General features: G+C 54.9%; 1 protein-coding gene across 4 annotated transcripts; it reads right to left on the bottom strand.

The window, feature by feature from the left end:
- Positions 1-975: 975 nt before the first annotated feature.
- On the bottom strand, positions 976-22,052 carry FRMD6 (FERM domain containing 6). Of its 4 annotated transcripts, none has more exons than XM_065685293.1 (14): positions 21,936-22,052; positions 13,889-14,071; positions 13,041-13,131; positions 12,632-12,774; positions 11,866-11,942; positions 11,033-11,219; positions 9,332-9,487; positions 8,466-8,531; positions 8,301-8,369; positions 7,940-8,114; positions 6,880-7,215; positions 6,639-6,764; positions 3,994-4,085; positions 976-3,874 (listed from the first exon to the last, which is right to left on the bottom strand). In XM_065685293.1, exons 2-14 carry the CDS (start codon positions 13,985-13,987, stop codon positions 3,590-3,592), a joined length of 1,902 nt encoding a protein of 633 aa, XP_065541365.1. In that variant the 5' UTR covers positions 13,988-14,071; positions 21,936-22,052; the 3' UTR covers positions 976-3,589. The 4 variants fall into 4 exon arrangements, with proteins under 4 accessions (XP_065541365.1, XP_065541364.1, XP_065541366.1 ...); XM_065685292.1 differs by having other exon boundaries at positions 21,940-22,051; XM_065685294.1 differs by having other exon boundaries at positions 12,695-12,774; positions 21,940-22,051.
- Positions 22,053-22,811: the final 759 nt, after the last annotated feature.

The raw sequence follows: 22,811 nt of genomic DNA, 5'->3' as shown, positions 1-22,811 counted from the left end.
GGGGATCAATACGCTGAGGATAAAGAGATGCTCAGAAAATTGGGAAAGAGGATGTGGAAAGGTCCTTTCCAGCCCTAACTATTCTATGATTCTATTAGTACCTTACGTAACAGCTTTCCTTGGCTGGAGGAAGTAGGTGCCAGGATCAGCAAAGCTGGCAACATGAAGAAGAAAAGACCTGGCTAATTATGTTGTGAGAAGTTTAATTAACACTGGTGGCATGGGAGATGGGAAGGTGGCCCTGCATGTTGGAGGCGGAAGGCTGCAGCACAAACCCTCTATCAGACACTGGAGAATCCACACATGCCAGCCAAAAATGTCATCTCAGGAAAGAGAAAATGAAGGTTTCCCTGTCCAGGCACTCACAGAGCTTGGGGCCTTGGGAAATCCCCACCAGGTGCCTCAAGAGGAGGTGGAAGCTCCGACAGCCTCCTAATGCTCGGCCCAAGGCCGGATGCCATCCTGGGCTCTCGGGCAGGATCCTGGGCAGGGTCACATCTTTAACATGGTGAAGCTTCCTCCCTCGTGGAAACTCACCTGGGTGCTGCTCCCAAACACCCATCCCATCCTCCCTAAGCAGAGCCTGCTCCAAGCAGAGGAGGAGGGAGAAAGGGTGATTAAAGGGAGGAGCGCAGTAGGCAGAGGACCACCTCCCTCATCACGCTGGTGACTACTAACTCTCCCACTGCCCGGGGTGGGGAGCCAAGCCCTGGCAGGCTGGGCTGGGGAGGACCAGGGCTGGGGGGGCCTGGAGACAGGCTGGAACTGGTCCTTCCTTTCCTAGAAATCACCAAAAACCAGGATGGAAAGGATCAGCCCATCAATTCCCCCACCAGAGCCTGCTGCCTTTACCTGTTCTCCAGAGCCAGGTGATGCTGGAGAGCACAATAAATCTACCACATTTGTTAAACTCACCCGTTGTTTCATCACTCACTTCAGCCTCGCAGCATTTTAAATCACCAACAGTCAAAGCAATGCAAACAACTGTCACTTTATTGTCATTTCCAGCCGTACCGCAAAAGGCACACAACAAACTTCATTGGTACAAAATGATTTCGCTGCGGGGTTTTTGTATAGCTTTCCCTGTGTTTCCCTTTCACAACACAGTCACTGGCTCTCCCATCGCCCTGATGGGAAGATCCTTTCACAGAAAGGACTATTTCATTCGTGCAGACAGATAGCTCATTACTGCAGGGGCAGTGGCACTAAGGGCAGTCAGGCACTGCCACCCCATTCCCAGCAGGACCCTGCAGACACCCTGGCCACCTGCGGAATAAATGGCACCTCTGTGTCCCCCCCACTACTCCCTGGCACAGCCCCATTCCCATTTGCCCAGGGGTGAGCTCCATTGCTGCCTTCCTTAGCACCCCAAACCCTGCTTTCTTCCAGGTTCAGCTATGAGATAATAGGGCAGGAGAAGAAAACGAGAAGCCCTGATTTAGCTGCTCACACACACACACCCCAAATGCTTTCTGAACATCATTGGGCATTTCTTTACATGATTTACCCTTTTTGTCCCTCTGGCTATGTGTTTCTGCAGAGCAGTGGGTGAGTGTCCCATGGAGGGCACCCCAGACTTGCTGGTGGAGGGGTGCTAGCAGGACACCCCAGGTCAGTGCTGCAGCCCCACTGCCTCACAGGGGCTGGCAGAGGGGAAAAGAAGAGGCTGGGGATGAATTTAGGGTATTTTCCTGACCATACCAGCCCATGCATGGCAGACACACACCACCCGGCAACCACAAACCTGGCTGTGGACAAGGGTCTGGAGTGGGGCTGCTGCTACCAAATGCAAGCATCCCACTCTGAGATGTGGTACCCACAAATGAGGCTTTTCGGGTGTTTTCTGTGGTCCCCCCAAAACTAGAACGAAGCACATAGGCCTGAGCCCCATAGGCAGCATCCCTCCAGCTGCCCTGGGCAGCTTTAGGTGGGATAAAAACCAGCTTTTGGGGCCACCATCTTCCTGCTTGCTCTGCCAGCATTTGGCTGTCTATTATTTCCAATAATATCCCTTGTGCTGGGTGAGATCAAGAGCTGGGATCAGGACACGCTGTGCTTGTGCCACGGTACCATAGTGCAGGGCCACAGCAGTGCCTGAAGCTTTCCCCTACCAGCTCCCACATCACAGTAACACCGAGGGGTTTTGCACTGCGCCAACAGCCACGCTCCGTTTCTTTTGGTATCAGTTCTCCCTTCTTGGCTCTCTCCCCCAACATTTTTTATAAAAATAAGGTTGTGCTTATTTATAAAATAGTATTTTTTTCTTTTAAGAAAAGTTTCCAGTTAAAAAAAGGTGGTATATCAAAATATGGCAAAACTTTGGCTGTCAATCACTAAACTCTAATTAAAAATATCAACTAAAAAGTCATTGTGCTGCATTAGCTGCTGTAATGCTTCACCCTCTGGTACCGATGGTAAATATTACATCTGGGCAGGCTGGCTTCCCTGGGACACACTCGGAAGCCACCCTTGGGTTTTTCTAGCACATCACCATCATTCTTTAGCAGATCTATTTGAACTCTAAGAAACTTAAAGACGCATGAAAAGCCTTGGTAAAATACAACAGAGACTGCACCAGGAAGAGCCACAATTACAACGCGGTTGCATACATATTCTTCTCAAGACGAAAGTCTATTTTCTCACTTAGTGCTTAGAAAAAAATATGATTATTTATATGGTTCATTAAAGAAGAGAGGCAGATCCTTTGTATAAAAGGTATTTTAGGGCAGAAGTAAAATGCAAATGGGTCTATAAGATCCAGACATATATAAACATACATACCTTGATATATTTATATATGTAATCTCTACATATTCAAAGTCTGGGATGCATTATTGCAATATCCTTACAGGTGACCTACCCTTTTCCATCCTCCTTTGCTTTTGGCTTTCTTGGGTGGGTGTTTTTGGGTTTTGGGTTTTTTTTCTCAGAGAAAAGAAGAACAAAAACAAAGCTGCAAATGGCTTTGAGAGCTCCCAGACACGCTGCTGGGATCACTCTGGCCTCACCTCCAGCACGTGGTTTTGGAAGAACTGGGCTGATGCTCTGGTTGATGCTGCTGGCCACGCCTTCCTCCACGGTTCATCAATCCCCAGCTGGTTATTGCTTAATTCTCCCTCCCTATACTGGCCTTTAGGGTATTTACATTTCTTTGGCTTGACTTGAACACAACAGTCTGGCACTTTCTCTCCAGCATCGGCTGCCACCAAGCCACTGCCAGAGCCACTGGCAGCACTGAGGATGGGGGCAAGGAGGAGAAAAGGCCACCTCGCCACAAGGCAGTGAGAAAACACGGGCTGGCTCCTGCGAGCTCCAACAAGTCGTGCTTCTCCCAGCTGAAATAAAACAACTTGTCTTTGGCACAAACTCATCCGGAGGAGAAAGGATGCTGGGGGACCGCCGGCGGGACTCTGCCATGCCCGGGGACTCCATTCCACCCACTGCTGGGGTGTTCCCCGAGTTTCCACGGCCTCGGTTTGCAGGGAGAGGTGTGGGGTGGGGGAAAGGCGACACTGACAGCCCCGATGCAGGGCAGGGAGCCCCAGCCTCCCCCTAGGGGGAGGGCAGCTGGTCCTGCCCCCTGTGGTGCTCAGACGACGAACTCAGGGACTTCATCATGGGTGAGATCCAACGAGAAGTATTTGCTGGTTCTTTTGACAGGGAAGGTCTCCTGGATGTTGATGCACTGCTGGGCCAAGCAGCCGTTGCAGTAGAGCCCTTCCTCCTCCAGCCCATGGGCACAGCCGAAGGTGTAGCTCTGGGCTGTGTCCTGGCAGAGGTTGGCCAGTTGTAAGAAGTCCTTCTGGTAGAGCCGAATGTCATCCAGGCTCAGGCTGTGCCGGTCCGTTGATGTCTTCGGTTTCCTGCACGTTGTCTGGGCAAAGCAGAGGGGAGGCTCAGAACCCCACAGGGAACCAAGGGGGTCAGGGAAACCCAAGACCCCAGTGCCAGCAGGGCTTCAGGTCTTGCCTAAGCCTCACCAGCACCACGTACCTGGGGTAAGGAGTCAGTGCTCTGTCCCCGCAGCTTCACCACTGTCTCCGAGGAGCTGGAGGTGGAGGAGCTGATCTCTTTCACAATAAGCCCTGCACAGAGGAGATAGGAGGATGTGATGGTTATTTCAAGGCTTCTCAGCTCTCTTGGGATCCATGCCTGCTGCCCCTGCAGGCTGGCCCTTGCTTTGGGGTAAACGCACCCTCAGCTCACAGGAAGCCTTCACCCCAACAGCTCCACTTGTAACCAATGTTATCTACAAAGCATCCCAAATTTGCAAGAAAATGGCATACAAAGCTGTCCCCAGGGAGCTTGGCACCCCATGAGACCTTCCAGCAGCTCCCAGCACAGAACTGGAAATGCAGGCAACTCTCTGAGCAAAGCTCTGGAGAAACCAGGCTCACACTTGTGATAATGCAGGGATGTGAAAGATAACAGGAAGGATTCTGTAGTTATGTAGTGAATATAAGACAGACTAGGGACAATGTAGGCCACCTCCGGAAGCTCTCGGGAGAACTGGCTACACAGGATTTGGAGAAGGCTGAGGTTCCGAATGACTTCTTTGCCTCGGTCTTCATTGGCAAAGGCTCTGACTGCACCACCCAGGTCTTAGAAGGCAGATGCAGGGACTGTGAGAATGAAGACCTTGGGCCCACTGTAGGAGAGGATCTGGTTCGAGACCATCTTCAAAATCTGAACGTGCAGAAGTCCATGGGACCCGATGAAATCCATCCGCGGGTCCTGAAGGAGCTGGCGAATGAAGTTGCTAAGCCACTGGCCATCGTATTTGAAAAATCATGGCAGTCAGGTGAAGTTCCCGATGACTGGAAAAAGGGAAATACAACCCCCATTTTCAAGAAGGGGAAAATGGAAGACCCGGGGAATTACAGACCAGTCAGTCTCACCTCTGTGCCTGGTAAAATCTTGGAGCACATCCTCCTGGAAGGCATGCTAAGGCACATGAAAAACAACAGGGTGCTTGGTGACAGCCAGCATGGCTTCACTAAGGGGAAATCCTGCCTGACCAATTTGGTGGCCTTCTATGATGGGGCTACAGAACTGATGGACAAGGGTAAAGCAGTTGATGTCATCTTCCTGGACTTGTGTAAAGCGTTCAACACTGTCCCACACGACATCCTTCTCTCTAAATTGGAGAGATATCAATTTGATGGATGGACCGCTCAGTGGATAAAGAACTGGCTGGATGGCTGCACACAAAGAGTTGTGGTCAATGGCTCAATGTCTGGCTGGAGACCGGTAACGAGTGGTGTCCCTCAGGGATCAGTGTTGGGACCAGTCTTGCTCAACATCTTCGTCGCTGACATGGACAGTGGGATTGAGTGCGCCCTCAGCAAGTTTGCTGATGACACCAAGCTGTGTGGTCTGGTTGATATGCTGGAGGGAAGGGATGCCATCCAGAGGGACCTTGACACGCTTGTGAGGTGGGCTGATGCCAACCTTATGAAGTTCAACCATGACAAGTGCAAGGTCCTACACCTGGGTTGGAGCAATCCCAGGCACAGCTACAGGTTGGGTAGAGAATAGATTCACAGCAGCCCTGCAGAGAAGGACTTGGGGGTGCTGGTCGATGAGAAAATGAACATGAGCCGGCTTCAGTGTGCGCTCGCAGCCCAGAAAGCCAAACGTATCCTGGGCTGCATCAAAAGGAGCGTGACCAGCAGGTCGAAGGAGGTGATCCTGCCCCTCTACTCTGCTCTTGTGAGACCTCACCTGGAGTGTTGTGGGCAGTTCTGGTGTCCTCAACATAAAAAGGACATGGAACTGCTGGAACAAGTCCAGAGGAGGCCACGAGGATGATCAGGGGACTGGAGCACCTCCCGTATGAAGACAGGCTGAGGAAGTTGGGGCTTTTCAGCCTGGAGAAGAGAAGGCTGCGTGGAGACCTCATAGCAGCCTTCCAGTACCTGAAGGGGGGCTATAGGGATGCTGGGGAGGGACTCTTCATCAGGGACTGTAGTGACAGGACAAGGGGTGACGGGTTAAAACTTAAACAGGGGAAGTTTAGATTGGATATAAGGAAGAAGTTCTTTACTGTGTAAGGGTGGTGAGGCACTGGAATGAGTTGCCCAAGGAAGTTGTGAATGCTCCATCCCTGGCGGTGTTCAAGGCCAGGTTGGACAGAGCCTTGGATGAGATGGTTTAGTGTGAGGTGTCCCTGTCCATGGCAGGGGGATTGGAACTGCATGATCTTAAGGCCCTTTCCAACCCTGACTAATCTATGATTCTATGATTTTATAACAGCGCTCATGCTCGTGGGAACAAGTGAGGAGTTGTCATAAAAATGAGAGTGGGGGTCAGCAACTGAGAACATCAATGAAATTATGTCCATCACCTGTGGGCAGCTCCTGCCATCTCCAAATAACCCATTGAGCCTGGACACACACCCCTGTGCCACGGGGCAGCAGCACAGAGCATCGGTCCTGCTCCGAGTCAAACCTGCACCTTACCCAGGAAACCCCTTCTTTTTGTAGTTTCACCAAGTTTACCCCACCTCGCCTTCAACCCGCGGGGCAAACGGCTTTTCCCCGTGTCCCAAAAGGACGGCTCGGGCTGATTTCCTCTCCTGAACACCGAAGGTGTGACTTGCATTGCGAAATTGGAAATTAAAGCAGACACCGCCTTACCTGAGTGCCCATTGAACTTGCGCGACAGCAGCATGTCCTCCGTGATGTAGACGCACATGTCGGGGCTCACCTCCATCTCACCAGCCTGCTCCAGCTCCCGGGGGTCATCCACCAGCATCTCGATTTCTGCAGGCAAGGACGAGATGGGGCAAGTCACTGATGTGCACCCCCCGAGCACTCTCCAACCCCAGTTACCTGGTGAGACCCAAGCTGGAAAGCTCACACTCAGCTGGTGTCTCACCATCATCCTGGGAGTCCTCCTCCAGACGGTCCTTCCCACCGCTCTCCACCCCAGAGGTGTGGGAGCTGCCATGGCTGGTCATGGAGCTGCAGGTCTTCAGCTTGCGGTGGGCACCGGCGCCCGAGAAGCCATCCTCGGGCCCCATCTCCCTGGGCTTGGGGTCGGTCTCGATGCCCGAGGTGTGGGAGCTGCTGTGGCTGGCAGTGGAGTGCCGGGACAGGCGCTTGTGCCGCACGCTGCCGGTGCTGCTGCCGCTGGCCCGCGAGCGCTTCTCCAGCTGCTCCATGTCCAGGTCGAGGGTGTCGCTGATGTACGACTCGCGGTACTGCTTCTTCTCTGCGAGGCCAGTGACACGCTGTCAGCATGTGGCAGCCTGCACCACAACCCCCTGGAGCACCCTGGTCCCCAGGGGCACTGTCACCCAAGCCCAGCAGGGTGGCCAGCCCAGTTGGTGGCACCTGGGGATGGTGGGGATGGTGGGGAGCCTCAAACTTGCCGTGCTCTGTGCTGTGCTATTGCTTCAAAGTAGGAGGAGGAGAAAGAGGAAGAAGAGGAGAAGGAGGAAGAGGAAGAAGAGGAGGAGAAAGAAAATGAGGAGGAGGTGAAGAAAAAAGAGGAGGAGGAGGAGGACAAAGAAGATAAGGAGGAGGACGATGAAGATGAAGAGGACAAGGAGAAGCAAGATGAGGACAAGAAGGAAGAAGAAGAGGAAGAGGGGAAGAGGAAGATGAGGGGTGGAAAAAGGAGGAAGAGGAAGAAGATCTTATGCTTGCTCAAGGGCTTTCTGAGCTTGGAGATGAGACATGGGGCACTGGGAATCGCTGCATTGAGGCACTGGAAGGAACTGGGCCATCAGGGACCACAGCAGTGCCTGAGGGTCTTCGGGCATCCCGCCATCCAGGAGAGGTTAGTCAGGGCCAGGGCGTGCTGATGCACAGTCGAGGGGGACAAGGTGGGGACAGCCACCCCCTGACCTGTTCCCAGCCGTGGGGCTGGCACAAGGACCTCATAACAGGCAGGAGCCCGGTGCTGGTGGGATTCACGCCCCAGGGGCACCTACCCTCATTCTCCTCCAGCTTGCGGACCTGGCGCAGCACGGGCTGCAGGTTCATGTAGAGCCGGTGGCTGCTGCTGAGCAGCTGCAGGAGGTGGCGCGAGCGCAGCGGGCAGCCCGTGTAGTAGATGAGCTTCCTGGCCGAGGGCAGCCCGTCCGGCAGGATCTCAAACTTCTTGCCCTGTATGGGAGAGGGAGGACTTCAGCCCCAGAGAGGAAGATACTCCTGCTGCAGCCCACCTATCAACCCCTTCACCCGCACTGCAATCATCCTGCTTGAGGTGCTGTGTAACAACAGCCCGTGCCCAAATCAGAGCCCGGGAGCGACACGGGCAGAGATGCTCTGCCTGGGGATGGTGGCACTCACCACAAACACCAGTTTTCCCACGTTTGTCCAGGGGAAGTCATAGAGCAGCTGCTTTTCTTCATCCAAGTTCTGCAACAAGAGAAGAGGCGGGCCCAGCTGAGGATGCTGGCAGGGGCTGCCCATGCAGGGAGGGGGCCGCGCCATTGCCCTCCCTCAGCTGCCTACCTGGAAGATCTGGATGCCCCGTGTCGTCAGCCCCAGTGTTAGGGAGGCCTCAACCTCCCTTTTGTCCTAAAGGAGGAAAAATACATCATTTGCAGCATGAAGTGCAGAAATCTGCTCCCTGCCCTCCAACCAAGGTATCCTCCTGTAATCCCCCCACCTCCCATCCAGCAGCAACAGCCATATGTGGTAGGTGCCACATTAATCATAGAATCATTTAGGTCAGAAAAGACCTTTAAGATCATGAAGTCCAACTGTTTAATTAATAATGCACACACACTGCCTGGTCACATCCTCTCACAAGTTCCCAGTCTCAACCCCCAAGCAGCTGCCACGCCATCTTAAGGCTCTGGAAAAGCAGTTTAACCTCAGAAAACTTGCAAGGACCTTCAGAAACAGAGCTGGGGCACTTTTATGCTTGAGCCTGATGTTCTCCTACACCAGCACGCTGTGCTCTCCTGAAGGGTTCTTCTCTTTAACTTAAGGATGCTATAGAATGGTTTGCGAAGCACTAGCTCCCAGCACCCAGCAAACAAGTCTCCCTGTTCCCAGGAGAAAACTCCAGCATATATTTCTTAAGGAGGGGATACCAAAAAACAAGATCACAGAAACCCCAGAGCTACTTCCCCACACCCTGGCCACCTCTCGCCTCTCCATAACTGGTAGAAAATGGCAGGATGATATAAAGCTGCATCTCCCTGCCTCTGGGAGCAAAGCACTGCCCTCAAGACTGCCCTGCTCCAGCCAGTGAGTCCCAACTCAAATGCAGCTCTTCCCAAAATACCTTAGAAATTGCTTGGCAGTTGCTCCTTTCAGTAAAAAGCAGCCCCGAACGCAGTCCCCAGCCTGAGCTCATGGCTGGGGCTCACCTTGTACAACCTGTAGTAGTGCACAGCCACATCATCCAGCCGGACAGCCTCCTTGATGTACTTGAGGTGCGCTTCGGAGGCCGTCAGAGCAAACTGATCTTTGTGCATGTTTGGGACGTGCTTCAGGATATAGTCCTTGCCCCTCTTTGCAACCACCTGTTTGGAGGAGAAGAGAAGCTTGTCCCCGGGAGCTGCCTGGGGCTGGATGCCAGCCCTGGCACTCCTGAACAGCGGCGATTTCAAGGGAAAAGGGGAACTGGAGCAATATGCTTTATTCTAGAGACCTGCAAGCAAAAATGAAACAGATACAGCAGCCAACAAGCTCTTGTCAACAGGAGTTCCCACTGGGAAATGCGTATTTCCCAGCGTGCCTGGCCCGTGGAGCTCACACCACTGGTGACACTCATGCCAGGGCAGGGAGAGCCATGCACGGACATCGTGCATGTTCCCCATGGGAGCATAGCCCTGGGGCCATCACCCCTCACTGACACGTGCGAAAAATAGAGAAGCTGGCAGATTTGGAGGCAAAACCCAGAAATCACATAAAAATGAGCAGTGGTGGCTAGAACTTTATGAACGGTCCACTTGCCAGCATCCGCAGGTAGCCCCGGCTGTAGGGAACCACAGAGGAGGTTCAGCTGTTTGGGGTCCCAGGGCATATCCCACACAGCTCTGAAGCTCTTCACCACTCCTCTCTAACTAGTCTGGTAATAAACAGACCTGGTTTTGGGTACCCTGCAGAGGCTGGCACCGTGTCCTTGCTGTGGGGTCCCAGATGGGAACTGTCTGGCATTACTGTGCCACAGGGGACAGGACCACTCTCTACTCCTCTCCTGTGCAAAATCATTGGGATGGCATTGCCCCAGCACCCAGCTATGCCCGATGCTCGGAGGTAATGTGAGGCTGCCTGTCACCCTGTGCTCTGCCTCAGTTTCCCTCCAGGACTACCCCAAGAGCTGCCTACACCATGGCTGCTGCAATGGAGGACACCAGTTCCTAAAGGGCTGTACCTGATGATGGCGGGATGGTGCCATGATGGCACATAGCACATAGGGAAGCCCTTGTGAGTATCTCTGCAGTGCACAGGGAAATCCCCATCAGTGCAATGAGCTGCCCAAGCCACCACACCAACCCCAACCCTGCCTGCCCACAGCTATTTGCAGCCTCACAGTTGTCACAGGTTATTAATAACTGGGACTAAGACAGAGATAGGAAGGCAGCAGGAACGCTGGCTGCCTGGGAAGCCTCTGAGCAGCCCAGTATCAGCAGCCTCATGGGGATTTAGCTTGGAGAAGAGAAGGCTGCGTGGAGACCTCATAGCAGCCTTCCAGTATCTGAAGGGGGCCTATAGGGATGCTGGGGAGGGAACTCTTCGTCAGGGACTGTAGTGACAGGACAAGGGGTAACGGGTTAAAACTTAAACAGGGGAAGTTTAGATTGGACATAAGGAGGAAATTCTTTCCTGTTAGGGTGGTGAGGCACTGGAATTGGTTGCCCAGGGAGGTTGTGAGTGCTCCATCCCTGGCAGTGTTCAAGGCCAGGTTGGATGAAGCCTTGGGTGACATGGTTTAGTGTGAGGTGTCCTGCCTATGGCAGGGGGGTTGGAACTAGATGATCTTGAGGTCCTTTCCAACCTTAACTATTCTATGATTCTATAATTCACAGGAGCTCAGAGTGGGGACCCCACCACAGCTCGCTTACCCAGGCAGGGAAATAGGCTTCGGGCTCGAAGTACTTCCCACAGTGCTTGTTGCGCTTGAAGTCGCCCAGGTCGGCTTGGAGGGCGAAGGCGGTGAGGAGGAAATAGGCTTCCTCACGCAGCACACACTGCGAGTGCAGCACTTGCTTCCGCAGGTGCCAGTAGTAGTAGTAGCGTGCGGTCCGGTCACTGTGGGGACAGCAGACGATAGAGGAGAGGGGAGCCAGCAGGACACCCACTCATGACCAAGACAAGGAGGTGGGAGACAACTCTGGCACCTTCCTCCCGGTGGGAAGATCTTACAGAAGGAGCGGGGCTGGCTGCTCCCTTTCCCCCGTTCATTAAAGCCGGATCCCATTAGGTGGTGCAAAATGACAGCTGCTTTGCTGTGCTCAAATTTCCAGTCAGTGCCTCCTGCAGATGAATAACCCCTCCAAAAGCATCCTCACGGGGCTGCAGATGCCACTGTGGCCCCACGCGCCCAAGACCCTGAAAATCATTTTTTCCCCAAAACAGGACCTGAAGCTCCCATGTGGCCACAGGCACACGTGTGCATTAAAATCAGGCTGTGCCCTAAGTACGATGGCCCCAGCCCCTCAAAAGGCTCCACCATGGCTGGCTGGGAGCAGTGTCCCCATGTGCCCCTGCATAGCGGGTGGCAGGAGCAGCCGCTCAGTACCCTGCCACAAACAGCTCCAGGTTTTGGGATGCCAGCAGCATCCCGTGGCATCCTGAGGCTCTGAGCCAGGGGTCCGTCTGGGTGCGCACCCCCAGCAGCTCTCCCCACCAAGCCCGGGGGGTGCCCACCACTGTGGGACGGGTTGGTGCACCCTACCTGATCAGCCTGCCGTTTTCCACGTAGTACTGCACTCGGAAGTGGATGATCATGGGAGGGCCAAACTGGTCGATCCCCTGGAAGGAGGAGATTTTCAGGGCTCCTGTGCAGACCACAGCATCGCGCCCCAGCCCCTTGCCTCTGCTTGCCCGGGGCCAGGTCTGTTATGGCCACCCCTTTGCCCCCCCCCAAAAAAAACCCAGGGAGGAGTTCACTCACTAACACTGCTCGTCCTTTTTCCCCGAATCAGAGTTTAAACGCTTTTTTGTCTCCCAGTGTGCTGAAGCACAAAGGGGGGTTGGATTTAAAGAAGCAGGAGGCTGGGTTTGAGATCCCCAGGGGGCTGCAGCCCCCAGGTGCTGCTGCTGGCCCTCTTCCACCCCTCCCAGCCCCTCACCTACCAGCCCTGTTCTCAGTGCCAGCACAGGAGCCTTCACACCCACCCAATCAGCACATTGCCATGAAATAATTAAAAGGTGCTTTGGGGGGAAACCCCCAAACACTCGATTTTCGAAAGGAGAAGAAGGGACAGCTTAGAACTTCTGCTGAAGTGTAAGGAAGTAAGGGAGGAAAAACTCACAGCTCCAGGGTGGGGAGCATGGAGGACGCGTCCCCAGCGGGGGCACACGGTGGCACTTGCAGTGACAGCCATCAAGCATCATCTGGGTTTCACTCACTTTGCATGCCCATCCCCCCACCCCGTGCAGGCTAACAGCCAAGTGCCCCCTCCCACCCCTCGGCTGCATTCCCATCTCCTGGAAGTGACCTGCGACGGGGACAGAGGTGGCCTTACTGCCGTCAGCTCTCCATGCAAGACCTCACCGCTGACCTTGCTGGCCTCCTTCTTCCACTCCTTAGGGCAGTACTTGTAGAGTTTCTGGGCCAGGTCCATGTACACGTGCTCATTGTCTGAGTGGGACAGAGCTGGCATCAGCATCCCCGCTGTGCCCCCTGCATCCCGCCAAGCCCTGCCCTGGCCCATCAGTGGGTGATGTGGGGGGTCCGTAACCTCCCTGTCACTTAATGAGAAGCCACCAAAGGGCTGGGTATATTTGCATCCACATTTGGACAAACACGCACCCCTTACTCAGGGGCATCGTGCCATAATGAGCCGTGATGGCATTGGGTCGGACTGGCCATGGGCACCAAACCCACGGCATAAGCCCCTGACTTACTCTGGATGACGCTGAGCCCGAAGAGGTGACAGTCCTTCAGCCTCAGGAGGTCACACACCTGCACCAGCAATTCGTGGCACAAAATCTTCACCTGCAAAAACCCACACAGTCCCTCCTGCGTCTGTGGCTGAGCCAGGCAGGCACCAAACCCGCCGCAGCGTCCTCAGGCAGGAGCAGGGGAGTGACAGGTTGGGCTGTGGGGCTCGTTTTTCCATGGGGCCAACATGGAAGTCCCCAAAAGCAGGGTCCCATCCTGGGGTGCAGGACCAGAGCTCTCCCAGTGATGGCATGCACAGGACAGATGCATGGGGCAGCCTGAGAGCAGCAGTGGGTAGTGGAGACCTCACTGCAACCAGCCTGGCACCAGGGAGATGGCTTTGGGGCAGAAAATACAATTTTGGTGGTGGTGAATTAAAAAAAAATTAAACCTGGGAATTTCGCATTTCATACTACATCCAAATCAGAGCCAAACCTCTCCTGTTTCTTCACCGGGGTATGAGAGGCTGAACTGCCATCCACAGTGGACGTGTGGGGTGAGGACTGAGGGAGGAGAGACTGCCCACTCCGCATCATGCCTCCCGGTGGGATGACATGCAGCAGGTCCCCCGCCCAAAATCACAGGTCTGCCAGCAGCACATCGAGTCGAGAAGAAGCAGGAGAGTGTAAAATGCAGCCGCAGCTTTCAGAGGGAATAACTCGTGTGCATTTCTCTGGCAGGGCAAGAGCAGGCAGGCTCCAGATTGAAACCAGAAGCAAAACCAGAGCTCGCAAATGCACCCAGCTGCAAGCCCCCGGGAGTGATGAAAGCGTCAGTGCTCAGGGTTACCCTGGTCCTTGTGCTGCCTTACATTGATGATGATGTTGAGGGAGTCGTCGTTGGGAAGGAAGATGCAAACGCTGCGGCGGTCCTGCATGACTCTGTTGTTGTGGAAGGTCAGTTTGTTCATCGTGGTCCGGGCTTGGGGCTCGGGGTGGGCGGCGGGCACCTCACCAGTGGGCCGGGGTGGCCTCGGTCCCAGCGGGCGCCATCCCTGCAGGCGAGATGGGGGGGTTGAGCCCTGTGCATGGCACCCTCAGCTTCCCACATCCCGAGGCAGGCACCCTTCCCACCCATCACCATGACCCTCTGGAATCGGGTGTCCCCCAAAACCTCTGCATGCACCCCACCACGGCCACCCTGTATCCCAACCCTGGCGCCACGGTTAGGGCAGCGCAGGATGCCAGCCGAGCCCAGAAAACCTGACCCAGCAGATTTATTCTCCCGGCTCAAATTCAGAAAAACCTCAGAAAAGGCTTTCCTGGCATAATTATAAACACCAGCAGTCTGTCTGCTGGGAACAAACCCGGCTCTGCCGGAGAGGAGCAGTGCGGCCGCGCGGGAGGTTTTGCTGCCAGCAGCAGAAAGGCAAGGGGCCGCTGCCGGGTCTCAGAGCAGGACCCTGTGTCCCCTCCTGCATCATTCCCCCCAGCTCCAGCTCTTTACGGGGGTTAAATCCAACAACCCAAGCACTAACGGTGATTTGAAGATGGCAATCGCTGCCTCGTGCCATTTCACAGCATTTGCCTAAATCTGTACTGGGGCTGAGGGGGTGAATCTGCCCTAGCACTAACCTCAGCCAATTCTTATTTTCAAGGGCAAATATTCCTTAAGCACTTTTTACCCTATGACTGTTCCCAGGGACGCAAACACACACATGACACCATGAACAAGGATTTTTAAACTCTAAACTAGTTCACCTTTTCCTAACCCATAGATTTACGCTGGCACCAAGGACAGTATAGTGTCTCCCTCTCCACCAAATATTTGCTTTGGTCTAAATGAAAATGCCTTTGGCTTCCAAAACAGTTTAACTTGCATATTTGTACAGCAGGGGAAAACGTGCCCTGAGGTGACTTTTTGTTTGGTAGTTACTGGGGTTTTGCAGAAGTTGGGAAATCCAGAGGTGATGCTCTCTTGCTGCACCACTCTGGGTTTGCACCACAGAGGCCTTGCGCAGCTGTGCAGAGTAGCCGTGCATTGCACCCATGTCTGATGGCCATCTGTGCACTGCATCTGTGCATGATGGCCCAGCACTGAATCCATGCAGTGGCCATGCTTCACAGCTGTGCATTGCATCTGCACTTCGTGGTCATATATTGCATCTGTGCATTCCATCCATGCATGATGGCCGTGCACTGCATCCATGCACCAGAGCCACATGTTGCATCTGCATGCTGCATCTACACATTGCTGCTGTGCACTGCACCATGCCTCATGGATGTGTATTGCATCCATGCACTATGGCCATGTATTCCACCTCTGCACTCCATCCATGCATCATAGCCATGCACTACATTCATGTAGCAATGCATCATGGCCATGCACTGTATCGTGCATTGTGGTCACGCATCATGGCCATGCACTGCATCCATGCATTGTGGCTGTGCCTTGCAGCTGTGCATTGTGTCTATGCATTGTGGCCACCACGTACTGCATCCATGCACAGCATTTGTGTGTTGCATCCATTTATCGTGGCTGTGCCCAGGCACGACTGATCCCAACTGGGAGCAAACAGCGCAGCAGATGGGTTGGTTTCAAGGTTCATTAAAAATCACAGCAGTGAACAAAACGGGGCTGAAGGTATTTGGCAAACATCCTGGCCCCAGCCAGGCACCCAGTACCTCTCGTGCACTGACACGGGGCTGGGCGTGAAGCAGCCTGCATGGGCCATGGTAGGGAGGGCTCAAAGCAGCCATGCCCTGGAGCACCTTCTAGCACCCTCCTCCCACCCAGAGCTCTCTTGCAGCCCCAGTGGGTGCAGGACAGCATCTTCCCACCAGCCCCATGGGCTCTGGACTACAGCCAGAAGCACAGCCCACCCAGATTTACTGGTAAACCCATCACCAGGAGGCTATTCTCTGCTGCCAGCACCACAGCATCAGCCCCGCACACCTGAGGCCCCACAGCATCCCTGCAACAGGAATGAGCAGCCGTTTGGGAATGGGTGCCTCCTCCACTACCACCTCTGCATCATGCTCTGCTCATAGTGGGATACCTTAGGAAAACACCTTCTTAAGAGTACACCGAAATGGAACCAAGTTTCTGGGACACTGCCAAGAACACCAGTGTCACAGCTCATCACCTCGCTGCTTCCAAACTGCCTTTAAAATCCAGGCAGAAGCTGGGCATCAGGCCCCACTGTGCAGCTTGTGCATCTGCCGGGAGAGCTTCCACACTGCTCTTGGCACCCCCTGGGCTGTTCATCCCCATGCCAATCAATATGTTTACTCCTCCTCCTGCAGCATGAATTGGTCACTGAGCATCGGGGATTAAAACACACGAGCTGGCATCAGCAGAGCATGGGCACCGTGCAGCTTGATGGGGACAGCACTGCCAGAGCCAAAGAAAACATTCCCTCAGCAGCAGCTCTGCAGGACCCTACCTCCAAAAGCAAGTGAAACACCTGAGGGAAAGAACCATGTATTTTGCTATTTGTATAGAAAATGCTGCTGAATGAGAACACCCCATGAGATGACCACATAGGGTACCACAGGGGAGGACAGCGGCTTTGTGAGACCCCCTCAGCTCCAGGAGCATCCCCTGGGGCTCTGCCAGCCCTCTGCGAGCTGGAGCTGTGGCCGATTTAGTCAGTGGGCACACAAAGCCCCTTGCAGGGTGATGTGCCTCCAGCAGCCTCGGCCAGACGCTGGTAAATTCTTTCCGAGCATCTGCTCCTCATTCCTACAATGTCAGCTTTGATTCCCTGGGACCCCGCGCCGCTGCCCTCAGCAAGTCGCTCCAGCGCAAGCGCCATTAAAAAGCACACACATATCCGGCTCCAAGCTGGAAAGACCCTGGATTGCAGGGAGAGCCCCCCTGGAACGCCACACTGGGGTGGTGCCACAGGTCCCACCACAGCCAGAGTGAGAACCTCCAGCCTGGGCAGCTTTGCAAAGGGTTTTCTATCCAGAGAGCAAAGTTGACTGGAGAAAACACTCAGAGTGAGGACTCGGGCACAGATCAGCCTTCGCAGTGCCCAGAGATCCAGGTCTTCCAGCTGCATTTTCCCTGCTACAGGGAGAACAGCATTAAGATACCATAGGAAGGCACTGCAAATGCCTTATGTGCTTTGTAACTCCAGGACGATGCAGAGAAAATTCCTCGATCCACCGTGGTTTTCAGCCCAGCCTGCTGGAATAACATCTCCCTCCCTTGTACTTTTGCCATGGGATAAACCCCGTCACAAAGCTCTGCTGTAAAGAAAACATCATGCAATAAACCTGCGGGCCTGGAAAAGCAGCTCGGGCTGCCACTGCTGACTCGGCGGGGGATTTATTCAGCGCGGGGTCCTGCAAACACGGCCGAGGGCAGGCAGAGGCTGAGCGCAGTCCAGACGGAGGTGCTGGAGCAGTGTGCCAGGCTCCCTCATAGGAAATATACATTTGGATGCAGTTCCAGGGTTGGGGATTTAACATTGCTTGAACTTGTCAGCTGAGGTGGGGTTTTCTTCCAAAGAAGCAAGTACGCAGCTTCTGTGCCTGTGAAGCCAGGCTGGTTTGCATGTGCAGCGTATCTTCCCCCCCTCCACATATTTAATCACATCTAAAAGCAGCATCTGAGTCTCTCTGCCTGTGGATTTGGGTCAGGTTTGTACCCCCATGGTACCCACCAGATCACCACACTGCCAACCACTCAATGTAGCCACACAATCCCTAGGCTCAAGCAGATGCAGCCCTCTTCTCTGTTACCCAAATTCACCTCCCTTGCCAAAATAAATAAAATAATAAATTAAAATTAATTTAAATAAATAAAAAATTCTGCCCCATGGGGTCTCTAACCCATTACTAGGTTTTTGTTCCAGTCCCCCCCAGTCACAACAGGGGTGAGAGAAGGGATTCCGCGTGGGACCCACACATAGGCACAGGCCATCCAGCAGCAAGAGGCTGCCCGAAGTGCAGAGCAAGATGGGAAGATGAATTCACAGGGCAGGAATTTCTTGTTTTTAAGTGTTTAGAGTCGGTTTTACCCCACATCACAGGGCGCAGGTATGCATGAGCTGTTATTACAAGTTTTAAGGCCATCACTTAATGCAGCTTCTACTAACCCAAAAGCTAGATTAATTCCTGCTTGCGGTTGCCCCGTAATTAAAATTGTCTCCAATTCTCCATGAACTCAACAGTTTCCTCCTAATGAAGAGAGGCAGATGAAAGAGACCTTCACTGGGAAAAAGGACTCGGTTATAAATATTACATTACTTCATCCGCCACAAAAGCTATTTGGATGCTGGAAACTCAGCCTGGGCAGCCGGGGGCCAGCCCCAGCAGATGCCCCCAAGTGCTGGAGGTATCCAAAAACCCTCTGCAAGGAGGGCTCCCCCAGGAGCTCACCTGTCTCTACCTCTGCAACATTCCTTCTCTTCCTCCTCCTCCTCTTCCTCCCCTTTGGCTGCTGCAATGGGACCACAGCAACAGGATGAGTGGGTGCTGGGGACACCCGAGGGACAGCCACAAAAGGCCAAGCCAAGTGCATCATCCCCAAACTGGGATAATGGCCCCTCTGTCCTCTCCTGTTTGTGCCGCAGCTGCAATCACAGCCAGCACTGGGGCCAAGCCCCGTGGGACATCACATCAGCGCATCAGGAAACATGGGCCGAGCCACGGCAGCTTGGGAAACCGCTCCCCCAGCCCATCCTTCTGCCATGCACTGAGCAGGATCCGGCCTGGAAGTGCTGATTTTCCATCTGCCCGTGACCTACAGCAGAGCCATCACAGGCCTCTTCGCTCCCTTACTTTGGTGCACTAAAATATAAATAAAGCCGCCCGGCCTCCGCGAGGATGCATACAGAAATGGATTTCGCCTGGCACAGGCTCCAGTGAGGGAGGGACGGCGCCTGCTCTTCCTCTTCACTCTTCTGCTGCGGAACCAGCCCCTTCCATTTTATTTCCTTCCGGCAAACTTTGCCTGAGCCTTCAGGACTACAGTATTATCTGCTGAGAGCATCCATGGCATCAAGACTGGGTTGGGGAGGGATTGTTTCTCCCCCATCTAGGTCCAGATCCTGTCCTCACCAAGTCCCTGAGGACTTTATGAACTGTCCCCAAGCAGCACCAGTAACAAACCCAAACCTCCCAGAGCTCAGGTGCCACTCCTGGGACTGCAGGCACCCCTCTGAAGGATGCATGTGAAGTATTGCCTTTGCTCCCCTCTCCTTGGGCAAGTTGCAGCCCACACTACAAGCAGCCTCCATAAATCCTTGGCAGTCTGGCCCTCACCCTCGGCTGCGGGATCCCGGGACCACCAAGCAGTTTAAGAGCCAGTGTCACCATGCTGCATCCCTGAGTTTCCAAACCATGGACCCCCACCCAAGATGCTCTGGCCCTGGGCTTTCTTTCCTAGGGGAAAGCACTTTTGGGTAGCCCCATCCCTGATGCCCTGCTCCCAGGCCCATTCCCATACATGGGCTCAGTGCCCAAACCCATCCCCACTCTGGGGAACATGCAGTGCTTTGTGCACACGGAGAGCGGATAAGAAAAAGGACGCAAAGAGCTCTACACCAAGCTAAGAACCCGAAAACCAGCTCCGTCTTATGCCAAATGGCACATAACCGTGCCTGGACCATCCAGAGCCCTGCAGCATCCTTGCCTCCAGCTCCAGATCCCACAAAACCAAACCAAAACCAAGCTACTTTCTCTTTTAACCCTGGAGCGGGCAGAGGGGGATTTGTCCTCCCCCGGCATTGCCGCTCTCTGGTTCTCTGGCTGGGAGAGCCTCGCAGCCACACCGGAGCCTCCATAAACTTCCCTTTCCCCCAGCAGCAAGGGGGAAAAAGCTTTTTAGTTGTTGTTTGAGCAATATCCTAAGCCTGCTTTTTCAGACAAGGCCAAAAAAAAGCATAAAACTCAATTAAGAAGCAGGCAGATATTTTAACCACCGCCATCATTTGTATACTCCATCTGGAGTCCAAAGGCTGCCTCTTTTTTTTTAGCAGGAGGGAGCTGACATCATCTTAATTTGAAATTCACATTTATTTTTACATCTGGTCTGAATTAATCTTTTTCAGCGTCCTGACTTTCATGTAATGGAATAATTGCTTACAGACTCGGGGCTTAAAGAGCCTGAATAAACCCAGTTTAAAAAAAGAAATGCCTCTACAAAACGATAGTAAAAAGCCAGTACCTAAAACCAAACCCCAACGTGCCTTCGGGACTGGGAGTTTTAAACGAAACAACATCGCTTTCAAGCAAGAGAGCTCGAATTAATCCCAGCTCCATCCAAGAATTGGAGAGGGCAAGCAAACCCCATGGAAAAACACCGACACAAACCGGCCCGGAATTAGGCAGAGTGGCAAAGCTCCGCACGCCCAGTGCCACGCCGAAGCATCACTGGAAAAGCAGAGTTTGGCTTAGAGATAAAAACATCCTCATGACCAGAAATGCATCAGCCACGAGCAGCAAAAAGCTGATTCAGGGCTGCAACGACAGCAAAGGTGGTGGGGCAGGGGGCACGCAGGGCCGGGCACTGCCTTACTCCCACGTGGAAGTCAAAGGACGTGGGAACACCACGCATGGTCCTGGGAAGCCTCAGCCCCGATTTCCTCGCTGCCACAAGGGCACGATGTCAGTTAAAGCCCAATTTAAGAGCTGGGTGGGTTCATCCTCGCCACTTCCAGAGCCTGGCAGGGACTCGCATCCCCAGTGGGACACTCAGAGAAGACCATTAGTGCCACTACCAGGTACTGGCTTGCAACCCGAGCCACAGCACCCCCATGACTGACCCATTGGTGAGTGGGGCCCATGGACAACAGGGTCCCATAGGCGACTGTGACTCAGAAACAGGAGGACCCATGGGTGAGAGGATCCATGGGTGAGGGGACCAACAGATGACAGGACCCATGGGAGAGGCGTCCCATGGGCAAGAGGACCCACAGAAAAGAGGTCTCACACAAAAAGAGGACCCACAGGTGAGGAACCCCACTGGCAAGTGTGGCCCAAGGGTGAGTGTGACCCATGACCAAGGGGTATCACAGGCAAGGGGATGTGTGGGTGAGTGTGACCCAGGGGTGGAGAGCCCTGCAGGCAAGGGGACCCATGGGCAAGTGAGGAAATCCCAGGAGCGAGGGGATCTGTGGGTGAGTATGACTTGTGGGGAAGTGTTATCCACAGGCAAAAGGACCCATGGGCAAGGCAACCATGGGTGAGTGTAACCCATGGGCAAGGGGACCCACTGGTGAGTGTGGCCCACGGGTCAGAGCACCTGTGGATGAAGGGACACCCGGGAAAGTGTCAACAAGGGGATCCACGGGTATGACCAAGGGGTGAGGGGTCCCAAGGGTGACAAGAGGCTTGGGCAAGTGTGACCCATAAGCAAAGGATCCCAGGGACAAGGAGATCTGTGGGTGAGGAGGTGCCAGATGCAAGAAGGTCCCAGGGGCAAGGGGACCCATGGGTAAGCGCAACCCAGGGGCAAGACGTCCCATGGGCACCAGGACGCTCGGGTGAGTGACCCATGAGCAAGAGGTCCCTGGGGTGAGGCGTCCCGCAGACGAGGGGACCCGTGGATGAGCGCGACCCCGGGGCACGCAGAGACCGCGGGCGAGGGTCTGGCGGAGCCGGGGCCGTGGCGGGGCAGCCCGGCCGCTGTGCGCTCGCCTTCACCTCCCCGCGGGCGGCGGGCGGAGGAAATGACTCGCATTCCTGCAGCCGGAGCCTCTCGCACTTCTCCGGCTCCAACTCATCCCCCAAGCGCAACAAGCAGCAGCGCCGGCCCCACGACACCCCACGCCGGGCCCACCCGCGGCAGCACAGGGGGGGCCGAGCCGGGACGCGGTAGCCCCGCCGAGCCGAGCCGGGCCGAGTTAACGGAGCCGGGCCGGCTAAGCCGGGCCGAGAGCGCGGTGCGGGGCGCGGGTCACGCACCTACCTGCGGCTTCGGCCACCGCGCTGCCTGCCGAGCCGAACCGAGCCGAGCCGAGCCGAACCGAGCCGCGCCGAGCCGAGCCGCGCCGAGCCGAGCCTAGCGGAGCCGTAAAGCCCAGCCCGCAGCCGCCCCCGCCCCTTCCCGGGCCGCACCGCCCCGAGCGCACCGGCACCGCCTCCCGCCCCAGCGCGGTCCCCGGGACAGCGAGCGGACACAGCAGCCCCGCAGCGAACCCAACACCTATCGCCGGGAGGGGCCCCGAGCGTTTGCCGTGGAGGAGGCGGCGGTAGTCAGGGACACGCACCCCACCTCCGGTCCCGGGGGTCCGCGTTCCCGTCGGGGAACACTGCTCGGAAGAGGCCAGAGCATCCCCTGGGGAGAGCACCGGCCGCGGGGGGCCTGAGCATTTCCAAGGGGGACCCAAGCCTCCCCAGAGAACTCACCCACCCAGAAGCTGAGCATCCTCCTGGGGCAACCTGGGTATCTCCCAGAAAGGGACTCGCATGTCCCCACTGGGGCCTCGAGCATCTCTGGAGAGGGGGGCCCAAGCACCCTCTGCACCCAGCCCAGTATCCCCATCCCTGGCTGTGCCGCTGGCACATTAAGCTAGTACTTTGGAGTTGGGTGGAGGCAGGAGCAGAATTAGGGCCAAAGCCTGTTCCCATTAAGGCCCCTGCTAACGGTCTGGCAGTTGGTTTAAAAGTGAATGGGGCACATTCGTGTGAGGGCCAGTGCTCGCTCGACACACGTAACAGGGCTAGCGCACACGCGGGGCGCTCCATAGGTGACCCAGGACAGGAATAGCAGCACCACCACCACCATAAATTCGCAGCAAAGCATCTCTGAGCCGCTCCTCCTTCAGAAGTGCCATCTGG

This window comes from Lathamus discolor, chromosome 6 (genome assembly GCF_037157495.1).
Source record: "Lathamus discolor isolate bLatDis1 chromosome 6, bLatDis1.hap1, whole genome shotgun sequence".
Lineage (NCBI taxonomy): Eukaryota > Metazoa > Chordata > Aves > Psittaciformes > Psittacidae > Lathamus > Lathamus discolor.
This window is presented reverse-complemented; position numbering and strand designations above follow the sequence as displayed.